Below are 12,956 nucleotides of genomic sequence, written 5' to 3'. Positions count from 1 at the left end.
CTCTGAGACCTGATTGGAGGGAAGAGATGCCCACCCCCCTCCCCCCCTTTCACACAGCTCACAGGAAAAGAGCTGATATTTTGAATCAGCTTAAGCTCCCTCCCCCTGTCACCATTATTCTCTTGGTGTCAAGAAAACTTGCTGCATAAAGATGAACATTTCTGTAAAACCAATTCATGCAGGAATACCGCACCTACCTCTCAGTCCAGAAGACCCAGACCTCTCAGTAGGCATTCTCTGTACTTAATATTGTAACCCGCATGTCACTATATTTTATAGACTTCCTGTTCTCCTTCCCTTCAACCCCTCCCCCTCTCCCTCCTTAATTTTTTTTATGTTCCCGCTGTACTTCTCTTTGGATCCCTCTCCTATAAATCCTCACCTCTTTTCTCAACCTGTCGTTCTTACTTAAAGTTGTTCTAAAACCTCAAGGTTTTTCACCTTATTGCATTCTATGCATTAAAGTGGAGTTTCAACCACATAAATCATTTTTTTTAACCCGTTCTGGACCACCGCATGCCGATCTACGTCCTTACTTTGAAGAGGGATATCTTTGTCATGGCAGCAGCTAGCTGCCATAACTCCGGTATTCGTCTTCGGCCGGCGGTCCGGTTTCCCATAATTGTGGTCTCAGCAGTGGATTCACTGCAAGATCACTTTTAACGACGGTGGGAGAGGGCCCCCCCGCCGCTTACCGGAGCCGCCGGCAGCGGCGAAGGCGATCAAATGCTTGTCCTTCCTGGGTATGAAGACGAGTGAGGGGAAGATGGCCCCCACCCGTCTCCATACCTTTGCAGGGTGGAAGAGATGTCAAAACTTCACTTCTCCCCATAGCTCTTAAAGGGCCAATTTAAAAAAAAAATTTCAAACAACATTTTTTTTTTATTGCATTTTAGTGTAAATATGAGATCTGAGGTCTGAGGTCTTTTTGACCCCAGAGCTCATATTTAAGAGGTCCTGTCATGCTTTTTTTCTATTAAAAGGGATGTCTACATTCCTTGTAATAGGAATAAAAGTGACAATTTCTTTTTTAAAAGAACAGTGTAAAAATAAAAAAATAAAAAATAAGAATTTTTTTTTTTTTTTAAATGCGCCCCGTTCCGCCGAGCTCACGTGCAGAAGTGAACACATACGTGAGTAGCGCCTGCATATGAAAACGGTGTTCAAACCGCACATGTGAGGTATCACCGTGATTGGTAAGGTGAGAGCAATAATTCTCTCCCTAGACCTCCTCTGTAACTTAAAACATGCAACCTGAAGAATTTTTTAAACGTCCCCTATGGAGCTTTTTAAGGGTAAAATATTACCGCCATTCCACGAGCGGGCGCAATTTTGAAGCGTGACATGTTGGGTATCAATTTACTCGGCGTAACATTATCTTTAACAATTTAATTTAAAAAAGTGTATTTTTCCCAACAAAAAAAAGTGGTCCCTTACTGCCCCCAAGAGGGCCACCCGGCGAGCCGGGGATACGGGTATGCTGGAGGGGAAGAATCTGTTTGGCGGCCAAGAGAGAAACTATCTTGTAGCCTGAGGAAATCAGATCGCAGACCCATTGGTCGGATAGTCGGGAGGACCACCAGGCTGCAAACTCCCGAAGGAGACCCCCCATTTGAGACATGGGTGGGGGCAAACCTTCATGCGGAAGCACTTTTGTTCGCAGGCTTGTTAGGCTTGTGGATCCAGGGACGTTTCTGTCCCTCCATGGGTATCCTGTCGGGCTCGGGACGTTTAGCCAAAGCTCCGGGCGGATGAAAAAGCCACCTGTGAGCGGAAAAAGAGGGCCCTTGCCTACGGCGTGGCTCCTTAGCCTTCCTGGCCTGGGCCATTTTTAATAATGTCATCCAACGAGGCTCCAAAAAGCCGGTTGCCAAGGAAGGGAAGATCCGTCAGGGCTTTCTTAGATGCCTGGTCAGCAGACCAGCATTTTAACCAAATCAAGCTCCTCAGCACCACAGCTGACACTGAAGCCCTGGATAACAGAGGAAGAGTATCCAGGGCCGCATCACAGATGTACTTAAGGCCTTGCACTAGTTGGTCTGCTAGTTCCATGCAGACAGGAGAAGCTCTCCCAATTTGCGGTGCAACAATTTTGCCCACTCAGTTAGTATCTGCGACACAAGTGCAGATGCCAGTACTGGTCGCACGGCGGACCCCCCCGCCGTAAACTAGGAACGAGCCACTGCCTCGGCCTTCCTGTCCATGGGATCCTTAAATGAGTCCCCTCCACCGGGATCGTAGTTACTTTATTTAACCTGGATACTGAGGGGTCCACGACCGGAGGAGCCGACAACTTTTTGAGAAGACTCTCCTCAAAGGGGTAACGCACCGCCATGGATTTAGGGACCAAAAGGGTCCTTTGGGGGCGACCCCATTCCTTGTAAATGAATTTGTCAAAATAAGTCAGATATGGGAACACCTTAGGTGAGCGTGCTGGCTTGTGGGCGGGGAGTACAGCGCTGCACAGGACACCAGCATAGCCTCACTGACACCTTCCAGGGACATGAAAAACAGGACCCAGGACTCAGCCAGCCAGCACCACGAACCGCCCCCCCCCCCCCCCCCCAGGTGAGAGCCCCCCCGGAGAGCCCCTGCACAGACACACACCACTCAGCAGCATCCCGCCAGGGTGGGGGGGGGGGAATGGGACAGAAAGAAGAGAGACTGAGGTGAGGGACCCCCGAATCGACCTCCCAGGGAATGCCCAGCTGCTCAGCCCCACCGAGGCAGGGAGAGCTGTACTTACCAGTCCTGCAGAGCTGGGAGACATTCCATTACAGACCCACTCACTGATCAGTACAGGGTGGCTGCTGGCCCGGCACACTGTGACGCAGACATCAGTAGCCCGGTCATATGTGTGCCCCGGAGCATAAAAGCTCACGACCACCTCTGGAGCGGAGGTTTCGCCGTGGCCGGCCTAGCGCGGAGCTATGACCTGCACACACTCGATGGCCGGATTGGGGAGACTACACGGATAAGTGTATCCAGCCTGTCACCCAGCTGGCTGTTGATAGCAGATCACAGGATCAATTATCTTGCGCAAAAAGACAAGCTTCTGCAGGAAAAAACAAAAATTTTAAAAAAACACGGACCGATGGGCCTGCAGGGTTCCTAGGTCCTTCTCCTTCACTAGGCAAAATAAAACTGATGACTGCATGGCAGGCTGGAGGCTTGTTGCCCAAGGGACCGCCCCCTGGGCGGAACTGGAAAGTTCTGAGTGTTACATAACAAGTAATGCCTAGTAATTTCATAGTGGTGGGCATAACAACCCAATGGCTAAGAGAGAAGCTGTGTCGGTTGGTGAATATAAGAGAAAACTGAATTTATTTCACAATGTCCTGCCCACCGACTCCTGGGAAATGATGGATCATTTCCCAGGAGCACAGGCGAGGGAGGAAGTGATGTGGAGCGCCAGGGGGCCGGAAGTGGCAGGTTAGGAACCACCAGCAACAGGGCATTTCTGGCAAGTATAAAAAAAAAAGAAATTCACTCCAAATGTTTGTCATTATTGATCAAAAACTGGAAAAATAAAAAAAAATAAAAAATTCAGAGTGGAACTCTGCTTTAAGGTGAAAACCCACCTGTGCTGTAGCTCCCTCCCAGACCCCCCTTTTTTCTTACCTGAGCCCGATCCGATCCAGCGATGTGCATGAGCTCAGTGGCTCCAGCCGCTGTCTCACTCCTCTACTTCCATTGGCCACAGTCTGGGCCCCCCCCCCCCCCAAAGTCTAAAGAACAGAAAACTGGACCCCTGCTTAGAAAGTTTGGAGACCCCTGGTCTAAATAAATTTATAATGAAAAAAATAAAAAAATAAAAGGAAAAAGGTTATGGAAAGAAAAGGATACAAAAATAAAAAATAAAAAAGGAAAAAGAAAAGCAGGAGGAAAAGAAAAAAGGAAAGGGAGGAGGGGAAAGTAAGTACTTGGTCTCAGTGATACTCTGGTGGTTGGGAGGGGGGTTGTAGTATCCTACCTGGAGGTTGCTGTGGCCAGAAGTACTGCTGCCAGTCCTGCAGAATATAGGTGAAGCGGATTGCAATGTTCACAGGTGGGAGCGCAGTAAGGGGACAGCCCTACAGACAGACAAGGTAAGATTTTAACTTTTCACGTAAAATGAATACAAACATCCAATATACCAATGGCCATACACTATACATTATATTGACCAAATCTATGCATCAGGACAATCCTGAACAAATCATTCAATTAGTATCAAAATCAGGCAGCCCCTAAAGCCCTGTACACATGGGCAGTATGTCGGGAGACATTTGCCAGTACAAAAAATACCAGCCAACATTCTGCCCGTGTGTATGTCAGACATGAATGCTGGAAAACCAGCAGCTGACCGACTCCTGATCAGCGATCTCGGCCGATAGAGCGTTGATCAGAGTGTGCTGGCGGGGGAGGGGGGGGGGGAGGTGTCCCCCTGCCAGAACACAACAGCTCAGCAGGGGAGATCACTGGACTAACCTCACATGGTTAGTACAGTGGCTCCCGACCAGAGCAGACAGTTTTTTTTTTTTTTTATGTGCAACCCTGTACTGTGTATCAGACTTTAGACCCCTTTCACACTGGGTTGTTTTGCAGGCGCTATTGCGCTAAAAATAGCGCCTACAAACTGACCTAAATCAGCCGCTGCTGTGTCTCCAGTGTGAAAGCCCGAGGGATTTCACACTGGAGTGGTGCACTAGCAGGAAGGTAAAAAAAACAGTCCTGCTAGCAGCATCTTTGGAGCGTGTATATACCGATCCTCCACCGCTCTTGCCCATTGAAATCAATGGGGCAGCGCGGCTATACCGCCGGCAAAGCACCTCCACAGAGGCTAGCAGGGGGTAAAACCGACTAGTGTCCAAATAGCGCCGCAAATCCAACAGCAAAGTGCCGCTAAAAATAGCGGCGCTTTACCGCCGACGCACCTTCCGTCCCAGTGTGAAAGGGGCCTTACACTACATGGTGATGGTAAATCTAAAGGAGATTGTACAGTATATGACCAGCTTTAGAAATAAATGTTTCGCTTCAGAAATGACATTTTAAACTTAATCCCCATAAATTCTTAGGGGAAAATGGTTATTTTTTTTCCAGCTAAATATAATTATTTATATAATGGCATTAAATACAATTACAGTACTAAGATTCGATGGCACAAATGTTAAGTTTAAAGCGGAGTTCCGCCAAATTTATTTAATTTTTTTAAAGTCAGCAGCTACAAATACTGCAACTGCTGACCTTTAAAATATGGACACTTACCTGTCCAGGACACCCGCGATGTCCTCACCCAAAGCCGATCTGTCCCTCGGCTCTCAGGTGGAGGCACCGCCATCTTCGTTAGGGAATCAGGAAGTGAAGCCTTGCGGCTTCACAGCCTGGTTCCCAAATGCACATGCGTGAGTTGCACTGTGCGCCCTCACTGGTCCCTGTTGTCTTCTGGGACCTGTGTGTCTCCCAGAAGACAGCGGGGGGACGGACGGAGGAGGTGGCCGGACATGGTGTAGATCACCACAGAGCATGCAGCGATCTATGCCCGGAAGTGGGAGCAAATACCTGGGTTAGACAGGTATCTGCTTCCCCCCCCCCCCCCCGCCATGAAAGGTGCCAAATGTGACACAGGAAGGGGGGAGGAATCTGGACAGCGGGAGTTCCATTTTTGGGTGGAACTCCGCTTTAAGTTACTGGAAAATGTGAGATTTAATAAAAAAAAAAAAAAGTTTTTTTGTTAATTAGAAAGACCACTAAGTGATAAAATAAGAAAATGTTTTTTTGCTGCAATATTCAACCACAATCCAGAGATTTTACCCGCACTTGTTTTTTTCTACCACTAGAGGTCTTCAATCTGATGGCCAGCATCATTTAACCCACTTTCTCTGAGCCCACGTTGCCCTGTTCTCACTCCCAGGTTGTGACTAGACAGTGAGTGAGGAAGCAGCACACTGATGAGCTCATCTCCGAAACTCTGCTTTTTCCCTCCTATCAGCATGCTCTTAATGCCTTTATCCAAGAAAAACTTGCTGCCAATCACAGTCAGTAAGCGCGAATAAATCAGAGAGCAGCGCGTGGGGCCAAACCGTGCTGTGTGTGTGAATGGACAATGTCCATTCACAGGAGCGCGGCTTGGGAGCAAGCCTGCTCAAGTGCCCCCATAGCAAGCTCAAGGCACTCGGTGGGGGGGGAGCAAGGACCGTCGATGGGGAACCCAAAAAGGGGACCGGGGCTGCCCTGTGCAAAACCATTTTACAAGGCAGGTAAGTAGAACATGTTTGTTATTTGAAAAAAAAAAAATATATATATATTTTATTTTATATATTGTGACAGCAAGTCCTACAGACTTGAAATGTTGCTAAAATTTCAGCTTTAAAGCGCACCATTCGGACACTTCATGCTGCTGATTCTGACTTGTACAGAAAGCCCAGCTTCAGTATAGATTCTGGTTGGCTGCTTATGTGCAGCCTCAGCAATGTCTCAGGGAAAAAGAATAATAAGAAGAGCCGGGTAAGAATCTTCAAGGAGATCTGTACTGAGGGAATATGAAGGCTGCCACTGCCAATTTCTCCTAAAAAATAAATAAATAAAATTAAGGGCCGTTACCTGCCCAACATTCTATCTAGTCCAGTGGAATCCGAACTTTCTGCAATAACTCTGCAGATCAGGATTTCAATCTGATTTTCTCATTTGAATGCTTGTGTCAGACTGCAAATACTGAAGCCAGACAACTAGGACTTTTGTAGCAGGAGGTTATCAATGGTGCCTCCCATATTTCACTCAACACAGAATTCCTACCAGCACAGATCCCTAACTTGGACATGCCCCCACCCGGTCCTCAAGGTTGTATGTATTTTTTTTTTTTTTTTACTTTAAAATTATAAAAGTACATTCCCCAGGCTAGTCATGTGATACCTCAGAGTGCGCTACACCTTCAGGCCGGGCGATTGTCAATGTAGAGAGAGGCACTGATGTGATGCTGTCAGTGCCACTTTCTGCATCACTACACAGTGAATGTAGGGTGCCACAGTGAGGTCCTGTAAGGGGGCGGGCTTGTGACTCCCTATACTCAGTATATCCTCAGTCTTCCAGGATGAGTAAGTTGGGCTTCATTTAACCCAGAAAACCAAGAACATCTTATGGCACAAAAGGTATTGCTCCTAAACCCTTCCCTTCATCCAATTATGAAAAAAAAAAATAGAAAAATTCTGGCTGCAGTACTCGCCTTTAATCCAAATACAATTTTGGATTAAAGGCGAGTATTGCAGCCAGAGTTTTTCTATTTTTTTTTTTTTTATAATTGGATGGAGGGCCCATTTAGGAGCAATACCTTTTGTGCCATAAGATGTTCTTGGTTTTCTGGGTTAAATGAAGCCCAGCTTCACTCATCCTGAAAGACTGAGGATATACTGAGCGTGTAAGGCAGGCTTTCTCAACCTTTTCAACACAGAGGAACCCTTAAAGGGGTTGTAAAGGTAATTTTTTTATTTTCTACATAGGTTCCTTTAAGCTAGTGCATTGTTGGTTCACTTATCTTTTCCTTCGATTTCCCTTCTAAATGTTTTTTTTCTTTGTTTTCTTTGTCTGAATTTCTCACTTCCTGTTTCACCCCAGTAAGCTGTTCAGTAAGCTGTTCTGGCTGACTAACCACCAGCTCGGATGATGGTGAGAAGTTTACTGAGGAGAAACAGGAAGTGAGATATTCAGACAAAGCAAAAAAACATTTAGAAGGGAAATCGAAGGAAAAGGTAAGTGAACCAACAATGCACTAGCTTAAAGGAACCTATGTAGCAAATAAAAAATTTACCTTTACAACCCCTTTAAATTAACTTTATGGTCTCAGGGAACCCCTGATAAAAATGACTATAGCTACAACTCGTGATAAATTGTAATTTGTAATTGTAAGTGTGATGGTCAGTGGGAAGAATGCTGCTTACACTTGTGGTCATTTGGAAGAGTTATCCCCTTACATACGGCTAAAAAGATCAATGGTGTCAGTGGGAACTTATCGAAGAGGCAGAAATTGCTCATTGCTCAAGGAACCTCTAGCAACCTCTGAAGGAACCCTAAGGTTCCATGGAATCCTGTTTGAGAAACCCTGGTGTAGGGAGTCATAAGCCCATGCCCCCTTATTTGGATAATTTTTTTTTTTTTTTATAATTGGGTGGAGGGCCCATTTAGAAAATAGCCCAAAACTGGTATTTTTTCCCTCGATTTTGATCTATTCTTCATGATCATGGCAAAGCCTGCCTGGCTAGGAAGACGGATATGCTTTTCTGTTCACATTAATGGAATTACTCATGGTGGACCTCACTGTGACCATATTAACTGGGCATTTTGTTTTCCTAGTGGGCTTGTTCTAGTTTGAATGCTTTTAGGTGCATCTCCTGTGAACTTGTGAATGCTTGCGATTCCTTTGGGGAGGTTCCTTACCTAGTGGGGCTTATATATGGCTATCTCCCCCTCCACCAACTGCATTGCTATTTCTCATTTACAATCTAATATGTTCATTACAACTGTTCAATGTTTTGTAAATTGGATCCTTGATGCATGGATAGGTATATTCAGTTGTACTAATTTGTATTAAAAAATAAAACACACTATGGGCTGGCTGAGGAGTGTGGGGTTTGGTTGGGTGTCCAAAAACACGATTACATTCAGAACATCCGGATTGTAACCATTTATTCCTTTATTCATGCTTTTAACTATGTGTTGTGTTAAAGAAAATACATACGAATATGTGCTTTTAGAATTTTATGGATGTGGTATTGTCACTCCATTGGAGGCAACACCTTCAACAAAACTCCGTCCTTCCTCTTTTTTCATATTCATGATCATCACAAGTACATTCAATTTTATAAAATCAAGGTTATTACAACACTTTATTCAAGGAACACTGGGAATTTCTATATTTAGCCCATCAACCTTCAAACTGACTTTATTATTATTATTTACTATATAAAAATATATATATATTTAGCCCATCAACCTTCAAACTGACTTTATTTTTCAAAGTCTTACCACCCAAAACCCCATAAAATTAAATTTTTGAAGATCTGAAGTAAAAGGTTACTTATTCGGGGTATCATTCTCTCAAACTTGAATACCGGTAATTAAAGTAACTGATATTCATAAAATTGGTATCGCTTTCCTGGGGACCGGGTAGGAACACGATCATTCTAAAAAGGATACATTTATATGTCCCTTCATTAAACAACTTGACCAACCCACAATTTTATTCCACAATCTTTTAACTCTTCTGCAAACAAATAGCATGCGATTTATGTTTGGGCTAAGTGCCTTACACCTCAAGCAAAGATAATCATTACCCTTGCATTTGGAGTATCTGACTGTAGATATAAAAGCCCAATTAATTATTTCATGTACATTTCTCTGAGATCAGTCATAATTAAGCCCTGATGTAGTATGAAATGCGTAGACTTTTTCTCATGCCCCACAGTGTCATGCTGTAGAGTTTTGTTGTTTTTATGACTCAATTAAAAGGTGGATTTTCTCAGAGAGAAGCTGTCCAAACTCCGGTTCATTGCATATGCTTCAAGGATAAGTTCACCTTTGAGAACAAGTTCCCACTTCCCGATCTCCTGTCTAATTGTGACAGCGGGCCGGGGATCTTCTCCCGACACCTGCTGCCACAATAAAAAAAATGATGAGCAATCTAGGTAGTCCATTGATGCTTCCTGCCATTTAGTAACTGCCTGCCTGTACGAGGTATGGGCAGACAGCTACACAGTCTGCAGCAACCTCAGATTGCACCTGCGATCTTCTGGTCGCGGATGCAAAGCTTTACAAAAAAAAAAAATAATACATTAATAAATGTACGCTGCATTTCATATCTTTTTAGTTTGTTACACAATTTACTATATTGTTGATGCTAGCTGCTGATTCTTACACCCCTTTCACACCACACCGCACCTTGCGTCAGCGGTAAAACGCCGCTATTTTTAGCGGCGTTTTACCGCCGGATTTGCGGCGCATTTCGGTCGCTAGCGGGGTGCTTTTACCCCCCGCTAGCGGCCGCGAAAGGGTTAAAACCACCGGCAATAGCGGCGTTTTGCCGGCAGCATTACAGCGCTGCCCCATTGATTTCAATGGGCAGCAGCGGTGGAGGAGCGGTAAACACACCGCTCCTTCACCGCTCCAAAGAAGCTGCTGGCAGGACTTTTTTCTGACGTCCTGCCAGCGCACCGCTGTAGTGTGAAAGCCCTCGGGGCTTTCACACTACACACAATGATGCTGCTTCTTTAGGGCGTTTTGCAGGCGCTATTTCTAACGCTATAGCGCCTGCAAAACGCCCTGGTGTGAAAGGGGTATTAGTGTTTTTAAAACCCATTAGTAGTGCAACTTTTTTTGACATATAATGCACATTTATTAACTACTAAAAGATATGCATTTAATTTTTTATTAGAAAGTGAACTTATCGTTTCAGTCTGACGAACTGAGCTGGCACCTGTGTGAAGTATTGTCGGCAGGCCCAGGGGCGGACTGACAACTCATGGGGTCACCGGGCAATAGGAGATTATGGGGACCCCAGGCAATCAGAGATTATGGGGCCACACAGTATACACACACACAGTATACACAGCCATGTTTCTATTGGCTGAGAAGGTACCGTAGAGGTGGGGCAGCTATAATCTCTGGATTTTTAGACCAAAAGGATGTCGGTAAGGGACAATTTCGGAGACAGATGTAAAAAAATAAATAAAAGATTTTTACATACTGTCCCTGGTTTTACTGAGGCTGGCAACCCTGATGGGGCCCCCTAGTGGCCTGGGGCCCTCGGGCAGTGCCCGAGTGGTTGAATGGTCAGTCCGCCCCTGGGCAGGCCTACCTGGAGCAGCATTATCTAGTTGGAATCTGAGATCAGAGTTGGGCTTTCTCTAAAACTTTATTTAATGTGGTGTGCCCTACATTTGAGCAGGGAAATATGAAACATTCGTCTGCTCCCATTGGTGAAAAACTGTGTACATACAATTTTGGATTTGAAGATGTCCAGGAGTCCCGACAAGTGTGTGTACTGATTGGGCACTTTTCTTAAATGGACCATCTCGAAGTCTGTCCGCACTCCCGGCCCCTGGCACTCGCCCACGTAAAGTTTCCTCCACTTCTGATGAATCTGCACAAAGACTGGAACTTGGCTGCAAAACAACAAATTTATTAGCGTCATCTGTCCCCGAGATGGAGGTATCGCACTGATTCATACAGCAGGATGGCAAAAACGAAGAGAGCAGCTCCCAAGGAGCCTCCTGCTATTTTCAGCAGGTGGGTCACACGCGCCCCCTTCTCCGCAATCATACCGAATCATCTCCTGGGCATGAAGCCGCTATCAGATCTCTCCACCAGCAACATCAGCACCACCCCCCCCCCCCCCCCACTCCAGTTGCCTCTGCAGCTATTTTGATTCCTTATTATAAAAAGTGGAAGCACCAGGTGCTACAATCGCACACACCTGGGGAATGAGGCAGCATATAGCTGCAGAGGAACCCAGCGGGATCAGAATAAGCAAATTAAAACAACCCAATACAAGAAGCTTATTCTGCACATTTAAGAAACGCAGAACAACTGCAGGTTACTGGGAAACAAATGCCACTTTGTACATTTCCAGAAAGGTCATTTACTATCTGGAGAGCACTAATCTTCCAGTTTATAGAATTATATCAGCAAGCCAGCCAAGTGGGTTAATGAAAAAATCTCCATTAAGCAATATTTGCATGTGAAATGGCCACATTAACATAACCAAAATGCTATTTCGGAAAATCTACAGCCCTTTCTGCCGAAGATTACTTACAAATTACGGCACCTCCAGGTCTCTAACTGCCAGGCACATGAGTTCAGATTTGAATATTGTTCCCTAGGAGTGGCTACTCCTTTTCCTCAGTGAGTCATTAGATGAATCGATCCAAAGAAGAAAAAAGAAAGAAAGGAAAAAAAAAAAAAAAGCAGTCCCCAAGATCTCACGCTTTCCCTGATCTAGTCCTGTAGTTAGTCTGTGCTAACAGCTGATGTTCTGCAAAAGTTGTCCACATGGGAAGGGGTCAGGTCAATTTTATTTTATTTTTTTAGCCTTTTTCTATGGAAAAATAAAACCCAAATCAATACCTAACCCACTATAAATATTTAACATGTTAATGTAATTTTCATGTTAACCGCTTCAGCCCCGGAAGATTTTACCCCCTTCCTGACCGGAGCACTTTTTGCAATTCGGCACTGTGTCGATTTAACTGACAAGTGCGACGTGGCTCCCAAACAAAATTGACATTCTTTTCTTCCCACAAATAGAGCTTTCTTTTGGTGGTATTTGATCACCCCTACAGTTTTTATTTTTTGCGCTATTAAAAAAAATAAAAAATAAATAAAAAGGGAGAAAATTTTGAAAAATTAAAAAAAAAAAGCATTATTTTTTACATTTTGCTATAATATATATCCCCCAAAAATTTATAAAAAAAATGTTTTTTCCTCAGTTTAGGCCGATACGTATTCTTCTATATATTTTTGGTAAAATCACAATAAGCGTTTGATTGGTCTGCGCAAAAAGTAATAGCGTTTACAAAATAGGGGATAGTTTATGGCATTTTTATTAATACATTTTCTTTTTACTAGTAATGGCGGTGATCAGCGATTTTTATCATGACTGCAACATTATGGCGGACACATCGGACATTTTTGGGACCATTGTCATTTATACAGCAATCGCACTGATTCCTGTGTAAATGACACTGGCAGTGAGGGGGTTAACAACTAGGGGGCAGGGTAAGGGTTAAGTGTGCCCTGGGGCATGTTTCTTACCGTGGGGGGGGGGGGCGTAGCTACGTGTGACACGTCACTGATCTCTGCTCCCGATCATAGGGAGCAGAGATTAGTGACACCGCTTGTTTACGTTAGCAGCTTCCCGTTCTTCCTCCCGTGAGACGATCGCAGGTATCCCCGCAGTGATAGCGTCCACGGGATCCAACTCACGGAGG

General features: G+C 44.8%; 1 protein-coding gene across 2 annotated transcripts in view; it reads right to left on the bottom strand.

Moving 5' to 3' along the window:
* RAB3GAP1 (RAB3 GTPase activating protein catalytic subunit 1) overlaps window positions 1-12,956 on the bottom strand; it is a 261,671-nt gene that overhangs the window by 198,119 nt on the left and 50,596 nt on the right. For both annotated transcript variants that reach the window (XM_077447811.1, XM_077447812.1), the window contains exons 7-8: window positions 10,967-11,132; window positions 3,974-4,073 (exon numbers count right to left, since the gene is read on the bottom strand). In XM_077447811.1, coding sequence (XP_077303937.1) covers window positions 3,974-4,073; window positions 10,967-11,132 — 266 coding nt within the window. The remainder of the gene's footprint in view (window positions 1-3,973; window positions 4,074-10,966; window positions 11,133-12,956) is intronic.

This window comes from Lithobates pipiens, unplaced genomic scaffold (assembly GCF_037356315.1).
Source record: "Lithobates pipiens isolate NorthernLeopardFrog02 unplaced genomic scaffold, aLitPip1_a1.2 Scaffold_22, whole genome shotgun sequence".
NCBI lineage: Eukaryota > Metazoa > Chordata > Amphibia > Anura > Ranidae > Lithobates > Lithobates pipiens.
Note: the sequence above shows the minus strand (reverse complement) of the source record. Positions and strands in the feature narration are given on the sequence as shown.